General features: G+C 43.3%; 1 protein-coding gene across 8 annotated transcripts in view; it reads left to right on the forward strand.

The window, feature by feature from the left end:
• TBCCD1 (TBCC domain containing 1) overlaps nt 1-21442 on the forward strand; it is a 234299-nt gene that overhangs the window by 180426 nt on the left and 32431 nt on the right. For 4 of the 8 annotated variants that reach the window (XM_075606831.1, XM_075606824.1, XM_075606823.1 and 1 more), the window contains one exon: nt 6727-6888. In XM_075606831.1, the coding sequence (XP_075462946.1) occupies nt 6727-6856 (130 nt within the window). In that variant the 3' untranslated portion in view covers nt 6857-6888. Of the gene's footprint in view, nt 1-6726; nt 6889-12479; nt 14827-21442 lie in introns of those variants that run through there. The other 4 variants (XM_075606830.1, XM_075606820.1, XM_075606828.1 and 1 more) reach the window with 2 other exon arrangements.

Below are 21442 nucleotides of genomic sequence, written 5' to 3' on the forward strand. Positions count from 1 at the left end.
GACATTACGGGGCACGTTAATAAATATCACAACTAGTCGAAAACGTGAGAGAGAGGCCAAGATTATCACTCCAAACCAAATTACAGACCCTCTCCTCTAAACATAAAAAGAATTTAGAACCCAAAAAACTACAGGAGGTAAAAGACGCCAAAATTGAACTTAATATGCTACTAGCCTCCAGGGCTGACAATTCACTGAGGGGAAATTTTACGAAAAAGCGAACAGACCGGATACAATGCTGGCCTGCATGCTAAAAGATAGGCAATCTAAATATAACATTCAAGGTATACGCTTAAAATCTGGTACCCCCACATCTAACCCTCAGAAGATAGTAAACGAATTCGGCTCCTTCTATGAGACATTATATAATGGAGAAAAAGTGGCACATAACACTAAAACGAGCGGAGGACTAAGAGATTTCTTAGTCAGCTAAAAGCTGGGGAGATTGACAGGGACAAATAGAGCAGCTTTAAATGCAGATTTCTCTATCGAGGAATTGACACAGGCCATTAAGGAACTGAAACCATCAAAGGCCCCTGGACCAGATGGTTTTTCAGGGTTATATTATAAGAACTTTATGAAAGCACTAGCCCCCCGGTTGCTCCAAATGTTCAACGCCATTTTAGCGGGAGCCCCCATACCCAGAGAGATGTTGCAGGCGTCTATATCACTAATCCATAAACCTGGATTGGATCCGCTGGACTGTAAAAGTTATCGGCCTATATCATTAATTAACACGGACATCAAATTGTGTGCTAAATTATTGGCCAATAGACTTTGTCTCATACTACCCAGACTTATACACCCAGATGAGGTCGGCTTTATCAAGGGACGAGAAGCGGCGGATAATACCCGACGATTTATTGATCTGTTGGATTTGGCCAATGTTAAAACTACTCAAAGTATGCTGTTAAGTCTGGACGCAGAAAAAGCTTTCGATAGGATAGACTGGCCATATCTAAAAGAGACGCTTGCGGCATTTGGCTTTGGGGATCGGGTGAGCGAGGCGATTATGTCGCTGTACTCTAATCCTACCGCCAGGGTCGTACATCAGGGATACCCCTCTCTGCCATTCCAAATAAAGAGTGGCACGAGACAGGGTTGCCCATTATCTGACAAAGGTGAAAAGGAAATGCGCAACTATTAAACAATATCACACACGTGAAGTGATAATACAGTGATAATAAAGGTATAATACGTGACCTATTAATCAGTTTGGAGCGTCTGCAGCTGTGGTACCGGGGATGGCTCAGAGCACCCCTAGAACGTCAGACAAAAACACAAAAAACACAGCGCACAACGCTCATAGTGCATTAAAAGTATATTAAGACAGTAAATCAATAAGGTAATTATTGTGCGTACATCAATAAAATTCAAATAGGCTTTTCAGGGTTAAGTTACCCATCCACCAACACTGTAAACCGGATCAGATGTCATCAGCAGGGGCCATGCACCAACACTGTGGACCGGATCAGTTGTCATCTACTGGAGCTGGTACGTGAATCCCAGGTTCCGAATGGGTAGGTAAGGAGTCCTTTAACTGTCCCCGGTAAAAGTGAGCAGTGTCCAGCCACTTGCGGCTCACGGGGGAACGGCCGTGTCCCGCGGATCTCCGCGACGGCTGGTTTCTCTCCTTCTGTCCACCGCTCCAGCACTTCCGGGTAGTGACGTCACTACAGCTCGCGTCACGTCACAGTCCTTCTCCGGTTTCCGGATCAGTATAAATAACGGGGCAGAGAGTCAAATAGCACACTTCCAACGCGTTTCGAAACCGTATAGGTTTCTTCATCAGGGAATAAAGAATGGTGCAATAACTAACATTAAAATACTCCACGCTAGCAGCCCATTGGTCCGTCGCACGAACGTCCTGTCCAATGGGATAGCGGCAAGGGGGAGTGAATCCTTACAAAAAAACTTATCAACAACAACTTTATTATTCATAGACAACACACAATTAAAAGGAAAACGATTCTAAAACAAAAGAAAAAAGTATTAATGCATCATATTATTTTAAACAATTACAATCTAAAAATAAGTGCACACTAGCAATCAGAAACAAATGGAATAAGGACATTGAATAGAAGTTAGAAACTTATAAAGAAGAAGCATGAGCTAAAAAATGAACCCTGGCAAAGGGACATTATTTTAAAGGAACCATCATATAAAAAATCCCATAGTATGCTAAAAATTATTTTCTATATAAAAAAAATATATATATATATATATAAATATATATAAATATATATATATATATATATATATATATATATATATATATATCATATTACACATATACACTTAAAAAATTACTACATAGATATTTTAAAAATTATATACTATAAAAGATCAAAGGAATTGATTGAAATAAAAATGACCAATATAAATTTTACAAATACTCAATAGAGGGACCAGATATCAATATCCTCATTTAAACCCCCTGGATGTAGTGTGTTCAATTTATGTATCCAGAAGGTTTCTTGTTTTGACAATTCTTTAACCCTATCCCCTCCCCTTCTAGTTCTCTTTATATGCTTAATGCCTTTAAACAAAAGAGAGGAGGGATCCTTATTGTGGAGTAGTGCATAATGCTTAGATAAGCTATGTTGCATATATCCTATTTTTATATTTCGCAAATGTTCTTGAATCCTTACTTTTAATGGACGCTTCGTGCGTCCCACATATTGCAAGGAGCACGGGCATTCTATTACATAAACTATATGGTCTGAATTGCATAGAATAAAATCAGTAATTTCATGTTCTTCTCCAGTGGAATTGCATGTAAATAATTTCCTGACAGGATGCATGTGTTTACACACCGAGCACTTTCCACATTTAAAGTTCCCTACAGGTTTGGTGTTCAGCCACCGTTTCTCCCCAGTCAGATTTTCTTTTATTTTAATATTTTGGGATTTTTTATATGATGGTTCCTTTAAAATAATGTCCCTTTGCCAGGGTTCATTTTTTAGCTCATGCTTCTTCTTTATAAGTTTCTAACTTCTATTCCATGTCCTTATTCCATTTGTTTCTGATTGCTAGTGTGCACTTATTTTTAGATTGTAATTGTTTAAAATAATATGATGCATTAATACTTTTTTCTTTTGTTTTAGAATCGTTTTCCTTTTAATTGTGTGTTGTCTATGAATAATAAAGTTGTTGTTGATAAGTTTTTTTGTAAGGATTCACTCACCCTTGCCGCTATCCCATTGGACAGGACGTTCGTGCGACGGACCAATGGGCTGCTAGCGTGGAGTATTTTAATGTTACTGTTAGTTATTGCACCATTCTTTATTCCCTGATGAAGAAACCTATACGGTTTCGAAACGCGTTGGAAGTGTGCTATTTGACTCTCTGCCCCGTTATTTATACTGATACGGCCACCGGAGAAGGACTGTGACGTGACGCGAGCTGTAGTGACGTCACTACCCGGAAGTGCTGGAGCGGTGGACAGAAGGAGAGAAACCAGCCGTCGCGGAGATCCGCGGGACACGGCCGTTCCCCTGTGAGCCGCAAGTGGCTGGACACTGCTCACTTTTACCGGGGACAGTTAAAGGACTCCTTACCTACCCATTCGGAACCTGGGATTCAAGTACCAGTTCCAGTAGATGACAACTGATCCGGTCCACAGTGTTGGTGCATGGCCCCTGCTGATGACATCTGATCCGGTTTACAGTGTTGGTGGATGGGTAACTTACCCCTGAAATGCCTATTTTAATTTTATTGATGTACGCACAATAATTACCTTATTGATTTACTGTCTTAATATACTTTTAATGCACTATGAGCGTTGTGCGCTGTGTTTTTTCCCATTATCTCCCCTTCTCTTTGCCCTCTGTATAGAACCATTGGTGGCACAAATCAGAGGGAACCCAGACATCTTGGGGTTAAACGCATTCTCCCAATCTCATAAAGCGGCCCTGTACGCAGATGACATCCTCTTGATTATAACAAAACCCCTTACCTCCCTGCCAAACCTATTTGATCTGCTAGATCGATTCTCTAAGGTCTCCGGCTTCAAAATCAATCAGTCCAAGTCTGAGGCCCTCAACTTCAATCTACACAGTCACACGGAGAAATTATTCAAACTGAATTTCAAATTTAATTGGCAACAGAAATATATAAAATATCTGGGTGTCCACATCACCAAAACTGTCAAAGACATATACAACGCAAACTACCCCAATCTAATTCGGACCCTAAAAAATGACCTTCAGAAGTGGACATCCAAGAGGATATCCTGGATAGGACGAATCCATAGTGTTAAAATGAACTTACTCCCACGTATTTTATACCTCTTCCAGACGCTCCCAGTGCCACTCAGATTGAAGGATTTGCACTCACTTCAATCTGAAATCTTCAAGTTTATATGGGGCGGAAGAAAACTAAGAGTAAGCAAACTAAACATGAAAAGGCCTGTGTTGGCCGGGGGCCTAGCTGTACCCTGCCTGATATCATATTATAAAGCGGCACAATTAAGCCAAATTGTCCAATGGCAATCTAACCCGAGATTAAAGAGATGGGTGGAATTAGAAAGCTCTGCCTGCGCGCCCTTAGAATTGAACAGCTTAATTTGGTTACCTAAAACAGCGCGAAAGTTCGCTACCATGCCACTCTCCTCAATGGCCAACTCGTTGTCAATCTGGGAGGCTATGAAAATTAGACATTCCCTCACGTCAACACGTACCATGATGAAACCCCTGTGGAATAACCCAGAGTTCGTTCCGGGCCTATCGGTCGGCAATGTTTCAATCTGGAGACAGAAGGGATACAACCGAATTAAAGATCTGGAGGGTCATAATAGGAAAATAAAAACATTAGATCATATCAGGCTCGAAAAGGAAATTCCCCACTCAGAATTCTTCAGGTTCCTCCAAATCAGGGCATTTTATAACAAATTTTCCCCATATCCCCCATTAATGTCTTTCAAAAAGCTCTGTCTGGCAGAGACAGACACAAAGGGACTTACATCACAGTTATACGGGGAAGTGATCGGTTCTGGGGAACGTGAGCAACAAGCACCCCCATTTAGATCCCAATGGGATGAAGACCTAGGAGAAAGATTAGAGGATGAGGTACTGAAGCGCTATATTTCTGGCCACTGCGAAGAGTTCCATATGCACCACTCTTAAGGAGAACGCATATAAAGTCCTAATGAGATGGTACCTTACCCCATAGAAATGATCTAGGTTTGTGCCGGGATCCTCCCCGCTGTGCCCTCGACAGTGCGGAGGATCAGCTGACCTGTTACATATGCTGTGGTCTTGCCCACGGCTCTCCCCTCTCTGGGAGGCGATTCGACATTGGATTCAGAGACTATTTGATCTCCCAATACCCCCAGACCCGTGGCTGTTTCTGTTAAGCAGACCACTGGCGGGCCTCTCTAAAGCACACAACAAACTTATTGCACATTTTGCAATTGCAACGCGGTGCGAGATCGCAGCAGCATGGAAACGATATGATATTCCAACCATCCCAAAGATTAGAAATCGAATTTGGTTCATCTGCCAGATGGAAAAATTAACGAGTTTAGTTAATGACACTGGCGACAATTTCCTAAAAGTCTGGACGCCCTGGCTGGCGCAGACAGATATCCCGGGGATTGAAATTACATCAATTTGGCTATGATAGTAATAGGTGCGTTCTCCTTGGGACGGGTTGGTAAGCTGTACTCTATATAAGTGGAGCCCAATAGATCAGCGTTACAATAGCAGCCCCTGGAGAAGTGGTTGAGATCGTAGGAGTCTGGGGCGGTCGGCTCCGGGTCACGGGATGCATCCATTAACATACCATCTCCCCTACCACATCCCTCAAGCGTCCACTCCCCATGCCCTACCACACCTATGCCTCCTTCCCTCCCCCCCTCTCCCTTGTGGGTTTTTTTTTTTTTTTTCCCCTTTCCGTATGTTCTGTCGTCCCCTTTAAGTTGAGTTTCAAATGTTTGTTATTATACTTCGGACGCAACGGCCTGGAATATACGGCCTATATCGATTCACCTGAAGTTCAGGTTGAGTTTTTTCTTCTAATATCTTACTCGTTAATGTATTGTTTACTTGTTCGACAAAAAATGTAAACTGTAATGTATTATATGCTGTTACGATACATTAAAAAACTTAAGTTATAAAAAAAAAAAAAAAGAGGCATCTAAGAGGGGATATGATAATTATATACAAATATATTCGGGGACAATACAAGGAGCTTTCAAAAGAACTATTCATCCCAAGGGCAGTACAAAGGACTCTGGGGCATCCCTTTAGGTTGGAGGAAAGGACATTTCACCAGCAACAAAGGAAAGGGTTCTTTACAGTAAGGGCAGTTAAAATGTGGAATTCATTACCCATGGAGACTGTGATGGCAGATACAATAGATTTGTTCAAAAAAAGGTTGGACATCTTTTTAGATGGGAAAGGTATACAGGGATATACCAAATAAGTATACATGGGAAGGATGTTGATCCAGGGATTAATCCGATGTTGGAGTCAGGAAGGAATTTATTTTTCCCCTTATGAGATATCATTGGATGATGTGACTCTGGGGTTTTGTTTGCCTTCCTCTGGATCAATAAGTATAGATTTATGATAAAATATCTGTTGTCTAAATTTAGCATAGGTTGAACTTGGACGGAAGTCTTTTTTCAACCTCATCTACTATGTAACTATGTAATCACAAGCAGCTTTGTTTGCTCCAGAATTGTTGAACACATTGCTATTTTTTTATTTTCTTAATTTACAGAGCGCAGAGAAAACAGTTTCAGGCTCTTGTGGAAAGCAAGTTTAATGAATGGCTAATTCATACAGGAAACAGACAGCAACTGGATAGCCTTGTTCCTCCTTCTGATGTTGCAAAACAGGCTGCTGGATAGAGGACTTGCAATCTAAATACTTTGATGAACAGGTATTTTTTAAATAGACTTTGAGAATTGTTTGTATACTGTACTACTACTACTTTCTATTATTATATATTATAAATAATTTACTGTATAATATGCAGGCATGTACTTTTAAATTAGAGGTTTGAATTACATATCTGTCAGAAAACACTTTTCCTAAGCAATTGTGCACATTTTATGCCTTTTGTGTATATTACATATATAATTACTGATTGCAGGTGCAAACAAATAGTTAAAATGAAATGTACCTTTGCTGTAACTTGTACTACATATTATAAGAACATAAAATGTGATAAATATAGGGCTCTAAAAAGAGATAAATGACTTATAAAAAGTGTTAGATTATATCAAATGTGTACAGTTAAAAATAATAATATCTATATATCTATACACACACGCAACAAGAAACCTCCACCGTATAGCATATAGCAAATAAAAAGATCACTTGTGAGCACATTCACATGTCTTAGACAGGTCTGCAACCCTGCCTTTCAACATTGTCACCTAGCATAGAGTGCTTCCACTCCAGTAAGGGATTCTGGAAAATGACATTCCAGACATGAGCACACCGTGTCACTGTGTCACTGTGTCACCTTTTGCCTGAAATCCATTGCTGCAGTTATCTTTTTATTTGCTATATGCTACACGGTGGAGGTTTCCTGTTGCCTTTGTCACCCACCGTAACTTAAATTGTGATGGTATATACAGACATGGGAATGAGCTCACAAGTGATATATATATATACAGTGTTCAACAAATCACCCAAAAATCTACTCGCCCAACCAAAAAATCTACTCGCCACCTAGTCCCGTCCCCAACCCCGCCCCTAGTCCCGCCCCCAACCCTGCTTTAAAATAAAATATGTAAATAAAATATACATTTAATAAATTCCTAGTCAGAACAACATTCGTTTTTGACAAATGTATTTATGGTATTACATTATACTACAATTAGTCCTTGTTACGTGTGTGTGTGTGTGTAAATGTCGGATCTAGCATTAAAAGCCAGGTGTGAATGACTAGTTTCCTGAACCCCTTAACCAGTGTCTGGATGCCCCCGCTTCACAATATCTACAGCAGCAATCCCACCTGGGATCTTACCTGATCCGCAGTCCCTCAATGTCCAGGTACGCTCATTCCCTAATGTTATACATTAGGGAGGTGTTCCCTACCTGTCTTCTGGGTTAGGGGGGGGTTCCGATGTCTTCCGTGTGAAGCTTGAGCCAGATCTGGAAGAAAGCAGTATAGGGTAGTTAAGATTTCGGTGTAGTATAGGGCAGTTAAGATATATAGGATAAATAAGAGATCCAGATCCAAAGTGTGAGTGACAGAGAGAGAGAGTGTGGGAGAGAGAGAGAGTGTGGGGGAGAGAGAGAGAGTGTAGGGGAGAGAGAGAGAGTGTAGGGGAGAGAGAGAGAGTGTAGGGGAGAGAGAGAGTGTGGGGGAGAGAGAGAGAGTGTGGGGGAGAGAGAGAGTGTGGGGGAGAGAGAGAGAGTGTGGGAGAGAGAGAGAGTGTGGGGGAGAGAGAGAGTGTGGGGGGGGAGAGAGAGAGAGTGTGGGGGGGAGAGAGAGAGTGTGGGGGAGAGAGAGAGAGTGTGGGGGAGAGAGAGAGAGTGTGGGGGAGAGAGAGAGAGTGTGGGGGGAGAGAGAGAGAGTGTGTGGGGGAGAGAGAGAGAGAGTGTGTGGGGGAGAGAGAGGGAGAGTGTGTGGGGGAGAGAGAGGGAGAGAGAGAGAGAGAGAGAGAGTGTGTGGGGGAGAGAGAGAGAGAGAGAGAGAGTGTGTGGGGGAGAGAGAGAGAGTGTGGGGGAGAGAGAGAGAGTGTGTGGGGGAGAGAGAGAGAGTGTGTGTGGGGGAGAGAGAGAGAGTATGTGTGGGGGAGAGAGAGAGAGTGTGTGTGGGGGAGAGAGAGAGAGAGAGTGTGTGTGGGGGAGAGAGAGAGGGTGTGTGTTTGGGGGAGAGAGAGAGAGAGAGTGTGTGTGGGGGAGAGAGAGAGAGAGTGTGTGTGGGGGAGAGAGAGAGAGAGAGAGTGTGTGTGGGGGGGAGAGAGAGAGAGTGTGTGTGGGGGAGAGAGAGAGATTGTGTGTGGGGGAGAGAGAGAGAGTGTGTGTGTGTGGGGGAGAGAGAGAGTGTGTGTGTGGGGGAGAGAGAGAGTGTGTGTGTGGGGGAGAGAGAGAGTGTGTGTGTGGGGGAGAGAGAGAGAGAGTGTGTGTGGGGGAGAGAGAGAGAGAGTGTGTGTGGGGGAGAGAGAGAGAGAGTGTGTGTGGGGGAGAGAGAGAGAATGTGTGTGTGGGGGAGAGAGAGAGAGAGTGTGTGTGGGGGAGAGAGAGAGTGTGTGTGGGGGAGAGAGAGAGTGTGTGTGGGGGAGAGAGAGAGAGAGAGTGTGTGGGGGAGAGAGAGAGAGAGTGTGTGTGGGGGAGAGAGAGAGAGAGTGTGTGTGGGGGAGAGAGAGAGAGTGTGTGTGGGGGAGAGAGAGAGAGAGTGTGTGTGGGGGAGAGAGAGAGAGAGTGTGTGTGGGGGAGAGAAAGAGAGTGTGTGTGGGGGAGAGAGAGAGAGAGAGTGTGTGGGGGAGAGAGAGAGAGTGTGTGGGGGAGAGAGAGAGAGTGTGTGGGGGAGAGAGAGAGAGTGTGTGTGGGGGAGAGAGAGAGAGAGAGTGTGTGGGGGAGAGAGAGAGAGAGTGTGTGTTTGGGGGAGAGAGAGAGAGAGTGTGTGTGTGGGGGAGAGAGAGAGAGAGTGTGTGTGGGGGAGAGAGAGAGAGAGTGTGTGTGGGGGAGAGAGAGAGAGAGTGTGTGTGGGGGAGAGAGAGAGAGAGTGTGTGTGGGGGAGAGAGAGAGTGTGTGTGGGGAGAGAGAGAGAGTGTGTGTGGGGGAGAGAGAGAGAGCGTGTGTGGGGGAGAGAGAGAGAGCGTGTGTGGGGGAGAGAGAGAGCGTGTGTGGGGGAGAGAGAGAGAGCGTGTGTGGGGGAGAGAGAGAGAGCGTGTGTGGGGGAGAGAGAGAGAGCGTGTGTGGGGGAGAGAGAGAGAGCGTGTGTGGGGGAGAGAGAGAGAGCGTGTGTGGGGGAGAGAGAGTGACTGGCTGGGTGAGTGGCTGGGTGGGGCAGGGGTGACTGGGTGGGTGGGTGGGTGAGTGACTGACACTGACTGGGGGTGGGGGATGACTGACACTGACTGGGGGTGGGGGGGGTGACTGACACTGACTGGGGGTGGGGGGTGACTGACACTGACTGGGGGTGGGGGGGGGTGACTGACACTGACTGGGGGTGGGGGGTGACTGACTCTGACTGGGGGTGGGGGGTGACTGACACTGACTGGGGGTGGGGGGTGACTGACACTGACTGGGGGTGGGGGGTGACTGACACTGACTGGGGGTGGGGGGTGAACACTGACTGGGGGGTGACTGACAGGGGGGGTGACTGACTTTGGGGGGGGTTACTGACTTTGGGGGAAAGGTTACTGATTGGGGGGGGGGAGGTTACTGATTGGGGGGGTACCTCTGGTGTCACACACATACACATACTCCCATACACACATTCATTCACACACACACACACACACACACATACACATTCTCACACACACACAGGGGAGGAAAGGCCGCGACCAGCACCGCACTCCTCCCCCACCCACCCGCGCCCATCTCCCGCTCGTGTGGGGGGCAGGCCGACATCCCCCCCCCCCCAATCAGCAGGGTGGGTGGGAGGCACGTGGCGAGGTATCCCCCACTGGGCGCCCCAGGTGACAGCCCCGCCGTGGCCGCCACTGCCCTGCTCCCCTCGCCGGCATGTCACAGTGCACGGCCAAGCTGCAGGCTGCTTCTTCCCCCCCAGCCCGCGGCGGCATAAAGCTCGTGGGGGGGGGGGGCAGGCCGACATCCCCCCACCTCATGCGGCGGCTGCGCCATCATGAAGGTAGCTGGCGCATGGGAGGCACGTGGTGAGGGCCGAGCCCCCCCCTATGCAAGCCAATCGGGCTGCTGCCGCCCCGGACATCGATCGGTGGATCGAGGGGAAGGGGACAGGAGGAGGGGAAGGGGACAGGAGGAGGGGAAGGGGACAGGATTAGGAGGAGGGGACAGGGGACAGGAGGAGGGGAAGGGGACAGGAGCAGGGGACAGGAAAGCTGCCGCGGTGGGGAGTAGGGAGCCATGTGGGGAACAGGGGGATCGCAGGGAAGGAGCAGAGGGGCCGCAGCATGGAGAGTACTTACCCTCCAACAGATGTCCGGGCAGAAAGAATGGCCGCTCGTTGGGGGCGGGCTCATATAGAGCCTGGCCGCGCGCCCACAAAGCCTGGGAGCGTGCGCCAATCAGGAGTCCGGTAGGGGGAGTTTTTTTTTGTTTTGTTTTGTTTTTTAGCGCGAGCAGGGAAATTTCATCGCGAACGGGGGAATTTTAAAAAAACCCACACGTGCTGCTTGGGCCAATATTTACACGCCCGGGGGTTAAATCCACCCGCCCCGGGCGAGTAAATGTATAGGATTGCCGAACACTGTATATATATATATATATATATATATATATATATATATATATATATATATATATATATATATATATATATATATATATATATTATATATATATATTTATATATATATATTTATATACATACACACACACATATACATACACACATATACATATACATACACACACATACATATACACATATACACACACACACATATACACATATACACACACACACATATATACACATATACACATATACACACACACATATACACATATACACACACACACACATATATATACACATACACACACACACATATATACATGTACAGGCAGTCCTCGGTTATCCGACACAATGCTTTACTCAAAATGGCGTTGGATAGCGAAACGTTGTAAAGCGAAACACGGTTTCCCATAGGAACACTGTTGAAATGAAAGGTTCTGTTCCTGAAGGCATTTTTAATACTAAAATATTTTACGCAGACAATAAGATATGCAGCACACACATAAATTTTATAGTGCATATACTGTATTATATATAATATAACATAATATATAAAAATATAATATATATGTATAGTATAATATATATATATATATATATATATATATATATATATATAAATATATATATATATATATATATATATATTATATGCACATAAACAACTTTGCAAAGCGTCGTAAGAGTGTTGGATATTCCGTTTTGGCGTTGTAAAAATGAACATAGGTATGCATTGCATAACTTTGGATAAGCCATTCGTTGTAAAACGAAGCGTTGTAAAACGAGGACTGCCTGTATACACACACATACATGTGTACACACACAGTGTAGTACAGTACTTCAATGATACTGATGTGGTGTTCTAAAAGATGAGGTATTTTGCACTCACGTGAATTCTTGTTTAGCGGCCTTTAGCTCCGAGACGTGTCTTGAACTGCCACTCTTCTCCTTCATTGTGTTCTTGGTCGGTAGAATAGCATTAAAAAATTGCACACAAAAAGCAGACCATAGTGTAGTTGGCTTATATTAACGAAATAGACATCCAGAGATCATCTCACTTACAATGTTAAAATCTTGTTTGTATTTAGAGAGTATACTTAATGCCATTGGCCCCCTCCCAACAGGAACACTTCTAGCAACCATGGATGTAGAATCACTCTACACAAACATCCCCCACAAATATGGGATTTCAGCCTGCATAAACTTTCTGGGACCGCAGGAGCCACACACGAGACAGTGACTAAATGCATTGAATTTATTCTGACCCATAGCTACTTCACATTTGGAAATGACACATACCTCCAGACAACTGGAACCGCTTTGGGCACTCGGGATGGCGCCACAGGATGCCAATCTGTTCTGCGCAAAACTGGAAAGTGACTTTTTCCATCTGTCACTTGAAGTGCCTTACATACCTTTGGTACATCGATGACATTTTCCTGATTTGGACCTCTAGTGAACAGGATCTCCTACAATTTCATGAGAACTTCAATATATTCCACCTGACCATCAACCTCAAACTCACCCATTCCCCGGATGAAGTATATTTCCTAGACACCACCATTTCTATAAAGAACAACCAACTACAGACTTCTGTATACCGCAAACCTACAGACAGACAGCTATTTGAGGGACAACAGCTTCCACCCGACACACACTAAGCATGCAACCATCTACAGTCAAGTCACACGATACAACTGGATATGCTCTGATATAGCAGGCAGAGGCAAGCGGGTTACAGCCTTGAGATAGGATTTTATAAACCATGGATATAACTGCAGAATTGTAGACCAGCAAATCCACAAAGCCACCAGAATACCAAGAAGTGATCTCCTTGAATACAGACAGAAAAAGACCAGGGTCACGGTATCTTGTGATAGGTTATAATATACACCAAATATCTGGGTTGAATTGAACACGACTTAGATATAATAAAGATAGTTTATTCCTTAAAGAAGGAGAACACACAAGATGATACAAATAACAGACAAGAAATAGCACTTAAGGGTTGAACAATGAAGCAATCAGGTACAGGATTGACAATTCATTCAGCAATACAGGTTCAAATGAAGACATCACGAAAGACACTGGGTATAGGGCTTACACTCGTTTATATGGATTTTCAGCCCCATACCCTAACCATGGGCGCCTGAAAGTCTACCAGATTTGTATCTAGTCAGGAAACCCTGTTATCTGTAAGTGTGAATTATGGCACTTACAGACCACTCAGGCTCTGCGTTTCTCCGCCCTATTGTACACTATCAGAGTGGTCAAGTCTTTGATCAGGGGGGCTGTTGTAGACAAATGGTCGCCCTCCTGAACATTAACATAAAGCAGAGCCAGTAACTTTCCCGGGCTTTTATATCAGCATTGCAAAACAGTATTTTCTTTAATAACTACATATATTAAAATAATCCGCTCTGTGGGTCTGAGCGGGCTGAAATTTGCCAGGTACTCATGCCGGAGGACCTTTGCCATAGTGGTCAAATATCAGCCTTCCACGACCCCCAGAACTGGAGATACAAAAAACAAGTTACAATCCCCTATTAACTTTAATTCAGGATTCTCCGCTATAAGCGAAAAGAAATCACTGCATTTCACTCTTCCATTGAAATCAATGGGCTCTGCCGCTATAGGCTTTTAATGGAGCAACTCCGCCATTGAAGTCAATGGGAAAACCACATTTTTCACAGTTACCCATACTCCGTCTGGTTGATCGGAGAGGGCTGGAAATGGCCATGCAGTCATGCCGGAGCAGTGACTACATGCGACCAAAATCCCAGCCCTCTGGTACTCACAGAACCGGGGATGTGGGTTTTAACTTTACACACTTTCGGACTTAGCCGTTTCAACTCGCGGCTCTTACCTCCGCCATTAGAGTCAATGGCGCGACCCTAGTGGTGAGTGCAACCCTTTACGGGGGTCCTTAATTTTTGGACCCAGTGGTGGTCGAGTGTGGGGGTTCCTAGGGTCTAGGGGCAAAAAGAATTTTATTCCTGGGTGCCCTAGAACCTAAGTTTCCCACACCAATAGTATTTGAACTTGAACTAGTGTGATCAAAAGCTCTTTTTTAGATATTGTATCCGCTTCTGCGGTCTGCGGTTTGGATGGCTGCCAACCCGTTCCTGGAGGTCGGCGTCGAGGAATCCACATTGAAATGAATGGCTCCATTGACATACAATGGGGGACCGCCGGTCCTCCTCTCGGGCGCCACCTGCAGGTCTTCTCTGAGAATGGGCCTAAATCACCGGAATCCCAATAGGATTGTATGGAGCTGCCATGCCGGCCTATGGGGGAACTGCAAACTGGAGCCTGCAAAGGCAGGAAAATGAAACAAAGGGCTATAATCACTTCCTAACTATTAACCCTTCTCCTCCCGAATGGATCCCAGTGTGAGTGTTGGTGCAGACACTGGAAAGGGAACAATACATATTCACAGGGGGATACACAGTTGGTAGGTAAATGGTGGACAGACGGCGGTCACTGCTCCTCTGAAAAAACTCTCCAACCAGGCGTAAAAAACAAAAAAACTTTATTGCATCAAAACGAACATCCACATGTCAATGACACTCTGACGCGTTTCGTTCTGGGAACAGAACTTTATCAAAGAGTGCCTTCTACTCCGTAGTCCCCCCTATAAGTAGACCATAAATGATCCTCACTGGCTGAACAACATCACGTGTAAACACTCCCACCGGTGAACCAAGTGCCAATAAGATTTGAGACAAATCGGCATACAAGGGGGGGGGGGCGTAGGGATACTAACAATAAACAAATAGTGCAACAATATAAACTTATTGCTGATACAACATAACACAAAATAGAGACATACTGATTAATAACAAACGGAGTTAAAAGCAAGCAGATATGTGGATCTAAAAGGGCAGTTAATACAATGTTTATCCTACCTGGGCACCAATATCCTAATACTATAATAGACAGCTATTAACTATATATATATAAACAGCTATTACAGCTACAAATATCATCATGATTTTATTAAAGGAGTCAAATCTGCTCTTGATTCTATATGTGCACAGGACTAACATACAAAGTAATGTCTGCCCTAAATACATAATTAATTAATTAACATCTATATCACGTTATAAAAACAGGTTGGACCATGGACAGGACATAGTAACTAGCTCCAATTTTAATGAAATGTTTTGAGGATACTAATATGAATTATCTGAACAAGCTATCCACTCACATCATTATTGATTATAGCATCACTTTACTAGGTGTCTCAAGTGTATCCCTTAGGGAAAAAGCTAGGTAGTCAAAAAATGCTTTATCTCCCAATCTATATTTATACCAGTGGGATAAAGTGTGCCTAAGGTGTGGATCCAAAACATCTCCTGTCTATTGAGTCTATTAACCCTATCTCCTCCTCTCGGGTGACACGGTACATGCTCAATTCCACAGAATGAAAAATTCGCTATACCTCCCTTAGGACAAAGGCTGAAATGTCTGGGAACTGGATGAACACTATCACATTTCTTGATAAGTCTCACATGTTCTGCTATTCTGGTCTTTAAAGGTCTGGTGGTTCGACCCACATAAGACTTCTTACACCCACATGACAGCATGTAAATCACATAACTACTATTGCAGTTAATGAAGCTCGTAATCTTACTCATCTTCTTATCAACATCACGCATAATAGTTTTAGTGGGCTGGGCATAGCGGCACATAGAACAGTGACCACATGAAAAAAACCCTTGAGGTATATTTCGAATCTTATAATTGGAACGGGAGTCAAAGAGACTGGGTGATAAAAATGTACCTAATGTTTTTGCTTTACGGTAACTGAATCTTGGTCTTTTTTTGGTAACATCTGAAATGTCTTTATCTAGGCTTATTGTTGCCCAATGTTTGTTGATTATATCACGAATGGACTTTGATTGCTTACTGTATGTTGTCACAAAAGTGGGGCACCCATCATAAATAGGTGAATTGAACTTAGTGTGCCGCTTTTTATTAATATTTTTGTGCAATAATTTGGCCCTATCCATTGAGTCAGCATATGTAAATGCAGTATTAATGATCTCTTCAGTATAGCCTCTAGCTTTAAACCTAGCCCTAGGTTTAAAGCTAGAGGCTATACTGAAGAGATCATTAATACTGCATTTACATATGCTGACTCAATGGATAGGGCCAAATTATTGCACAAAAATATTAATAAAAAGCGGCACACTAAGTTCAATTCACCTATTTATGATGGGTGCCCCACTTTTGTGACAACATACAGTAAGCAATCAAAGTCCATTCGTGATATAATCAACAAACATTGGGCAACAATAAGCCTAGATAAAGACATTTCAGATGTTACCAAAAAAAGACCAAGATTCAGTTACCGTAAAGCAAAAACATTAGGTACATTTTTATCACCCAGTCTCTTTGACTCCCGTTCCAATTATAAGATTCGAAATATACCTCAAGGGTTTTTTTCATGTGGTCACTGTTCTATGTGCCGCTATGCCCAGCCCACTAAAACTATTATGCGTGATGTTGATAAGAAGATGAGTAAGATTACGAGCTTCATTAACTGCAATAGTAGTTATGTGATTTACATGCTGTCATGTGGGTGTAAGAAGTCTTATGTGGGTCGAACCACCAGACCTTTAAAGACCAGAATAGCAGAACATGTGAGACTTATCAAGAAATGTGATAGTGTTCATCCAGTTCCCAGACATTTCAGCCTTTGTCCTAAGGGAGGTATAGCGAATTTTTCATTCTGTGGAATTGAGCATGTACCGTGTCACCCGAGAGGAGGAGATAGGGTTAATAGACTCAATAGACAGGAGATGTTTTGGATCCACACCTTAGGCACACTTTATCCCACTGGTATAAATATAGATTGGGAGCTAAAGCATTTTTTGACTACCTAGCTTTTTCCCTAAGGGATACACTTGAGACACCTAGTAAAGTGATGCTATAATCAATAATGATGTGAGTGGATAGCTTGTTCAGATAATTCATATTAGTATCCTCAAAACATTTCATTAAAATTGGAGCTAGTTACTATGTCCTGTCCATGGTCCAACCTGTTTTTATAACGTGATATAGATGTTAATTAATTAATTATGTATTTAGGGCAGACATTACTTTGTATGTTAGTCCTGTGCACATATAGAATCAAGAGCAGATTTGACTCCTTTAATAAAATCATGATGATATTTGTAGCTGTAATAGCTGTTTATATATATAGTTAATAGCTGTCTATTATAGTATTAGGATATTGGTGCCCAGGTAGGATAAACATTGTATTAACTGCCCTTTTAGATCCACATATCTGCTTGCTTTTAACTCCGTTTGTTATTAATCAGTATGTCTCTATTTTGTGTTATGTTGTATCAGCAATAAGTTTATATTGTTGCACTATTTGTTTATTGTTAGTATCCCTACGCCCCCCCCCCCTTGTATGCCGATTTGTCTCAAATCTTATTGGCACTTGGTTCACCGGTGGGAGTGTTTACACGTGATGTTGTTCAGCCAGTGAGGATCATTTATGGTCTACTTATAGGGGGGACTACGGAGTAGAAGGCACTCTTTGATAAAGTTCTGTTCCCAGAACGAAACGCGTCAGAGTGTCATTGACATGTGGATGTTCGTTTTGATGCAATAAAGTTTTTTTGTTTTTTACGCCTGGTTGGAGAGTTTTTTCAGAGGAGCAGTGACCGCCGTCTGTCCACCATTTACCTACCTCTCTTCATCATTTGCGAGCAGGAGCACACCACCGCATCACACAGCAACAAGCAACGCTCTTTTACAGCAGCATCCGGCAGTTCTTCAGATCAAGGAATGATGTACACCGGCAGAATCAACCCCTCGATCACAAGATGCAGGTGAGGCTAGCAGTAACTGGACTCGTGACTTACTCCTGAGCTCTGTCTAGATAGGACTCCGGTTTATCTCTACCAGTCGTGCTTTAAACGCCCCCCATCAAGGATAGAGGTCTACAATCATATGTTCAAGGACTTATTGATTATCTTGTTGCTGCGGTGGTTTCTTACTGACTCTCTCCATTTGTCCACACTATACCTACAAAGTTGTAGCATCAGTCCCATGGGAACATCCCTTATTTTTCCTGGATAAACAGTTGGTGCTGAAGCAGGGGCATAACTACAGTACTGGACATCATTCCAGTTAACCCCTCGCCTCCCAGGTGAGAGCAGGGGGTGGCCAAATGGGGTGTAACCCCTTTAATACCGGGGCAAACCCTCTCTCCCATGACAAGCAACAGGGTACCTTTGGTGGTCACATATAACCCACACCTAGAAGCCCTATGCAAGATCGCCAGGGAACTACAACCCATTCTCCATTCTCCAGGTCTTCCCTGAAACACCCGTATTATCATACAGACAACCTCATAATCTTAAGAAAATGATGGTGAGAAGTAAGGTATCCAAAAATACAACTGAATGCGGGACAAGACCGTGCGAGGACGCACAATACAAAACCTGCCCAATGCTCCACATAGCCGACAATTCACATACCACACAGGAATCTGAAGTACAAAATCACAGGAAGGTTCACCTGTTCCTCCAGTAAAGTCGTGTACCCCATCATGTGCATGAAATGCCCAGGGGGCAACCTCTACATAACTGAATCGGGACAGGGGCAAAACAAGAGAATGAATCTGCATCCCCACAGAATCACACGTGGAACAAGAGACAAAGTCCTGTCGGCGAACATTTCTCTGACTCTGGCCATAATTTAACGATCTGAAGGTGGCCATACTCAAAGGTAATCTTAGAACACCGAAAGGGAGACGGTTGCATGAATACAAATTTATGTAACTGTTTGGGACATTTAGCGGTGACCTAAACCGAGACCGAATTTCATGAGTCATTCCTGACACAAGTGAACTCTCTGCCTATGAGTGCTAAAGGCCATGTCTATACATACTGCGCTATATGTATGCACACACAGCTGTCTCCTGCACATACAAATACACAATGTAATTCTATCCCTATAGACCAATAGGGACCACATAGTATCTACACACACTTATAATAATGCTACACCCTCTTACATTTCTACACCTACCCACCCCACTATATACACGACCACTCCACGCACACCTTTTGTAAAGCACTGTATACTCTACGGGCACTTTACAAATGTATATTTACATACACACACACACACATACACACATACTCTTGCATCACTTACATTCAGGGACCATTTAACACCTCAAGGGATATAATGCATACTTCACAGGGGGAAGGGATAAGCTTCAATCACAGATCACATTCCAGTATGCACTGTTTTAAAGTATAAACCCTTTTTTGGCTTCATTCATTGTAACACCACCGGAAGAAGAGATCAGTGTATCTCGAAAGCTTGCACAAATAAAAGCATTTCGTTAGCCACAGAACGGTATCATCTATTAATTTTTTGATTATTGAAGCTCGGCTAACACGGTACTGATACCTCTACATATATATATATACATATATATATATACATATACATATACATATACATGTAGAGGTATCAGTAAAGGTTTTACTGAAAAAACAGGCACAACTAGACAGCGACATCATCTTCCTCAGCAAATGCAAAAAGGAGCATCTGATCCCGAAAGGACTCGTCCTCAAAAACCCACTTGCCAACACATACAACACAAACTTCTCGCAACAACTGTGCACCAGGAACTCAGAAAGATTAAAGAACCATCTGATCAGCATCTGTTACAGCAACAGGAGAAAGACAAAAGAGATGATACTATGATAGAATGCATCCTGGAGACAGGAGAAATACACACAGACACATGGAGAGGACTCCAAACATTCCATGAAAAACTCCTGAAGGGTCTAATTAGCAATAAGGAAAATAAACTGCACAGACTGAGGCTAAGAATGAGATACTCTGCAGCAGCCAGCACAACAACTAGCCATAAATCACATCCACACACGGGGGAGGGACAAGCATAGATAACATTCCAATAGACACTGTTTTTAAGTATACCCTTTGCTTGCTTCATTCATTGTAACACCACCGGAAGAAGAGATCAGTGTATCTCGAAAGCTTGCACAAATAAAAGCATTTCGTTAGCCACAGAACGGTATCATCTATTAATTTTTTGATTATTGAAGCTCGGCTAACACGGTACTGATACCTCTACATATATATATATACATATATATATATACATATACATATACATATACATGTAGAGGTATCAGTAAAGGTTTTACTGAAAAAACAGGCACAACTAGACAGCGACATCATCTTCCTCAGCAAATGCAAAAAGGAGCATCTGATCCCGAAAGGACTCGTCCTCAAAAACCCACTTGCCAACACATACAACACAAACTTCTCGCAACAACTGTGCACCAGGAACTCAGAAAGATTAAAGAACCATCTGATCAGCATCTGTTACAGCAACAGGAGAAAGACAAAAGAGATGATACTATGATAGAATGCATCCTGGAGACAGGAGAAATACACACAGACACATGGAGAGGACTCCAAACATTCCATGAAAAACTCCTGAAGGGTCTAATTAGCAATAAGGAAAATAAACTGCACAGACTGAGGCTAAGAATGAGATACTCTGCAGCAGCCAGCACAACAACTAGCCATAAATCACATCCACACACGGGGGAGGGACAAGCATAGATAACATTCCAATAGACACTGTTTTTAAGTATACCCTTTGCTTGCTTCATTCATTGTAACATCGGCGAAAGAAGAGATCAGTGTATCTCGAAAGCTCGCACAAATAAAAGCATTTCGTTAGCCACAGAACGGTATCATCTATTTATTTTTTGATTATATATATATATATGCCTTAAGACTGTATCACTTAAAGCTGTCATTTAAAAAAACAATATGTGCATCAATACAATCTACACACCGATAATTGATTAGCTAAATTGCTGATCGATCCGTTCTCCTGTAATCGCTGAAGATTCGGCTTGAGGTTCACTAAATGCATCTTGTGTCCTGCTCTGCTGCACTGACAGGCAAAGTTTTGTGAGGAAGATCATGCGACCAGGCATTTGTCATGGACTCCGATATCATTGATCCTTCCCTTTCAACCTCCTGGTTATCAAACATGGAAAAGCATTCT

The sequence above is a fragment of the Ascaphus truei genome, chromosome 7, assembly GCF_040206685.1.
Source record: "Ascaphus truei isolate aAscTru1 chromosome 7, aAscTru1.hap1, whole genome shotgun sequence".
In the NCBI taxonomy this organism is placed as follows: Eukaryota; Metazoa; Chordata; class Amphibia; order Anura; family Ascaphidae; genus Ascaphus; species Ascaphus truei.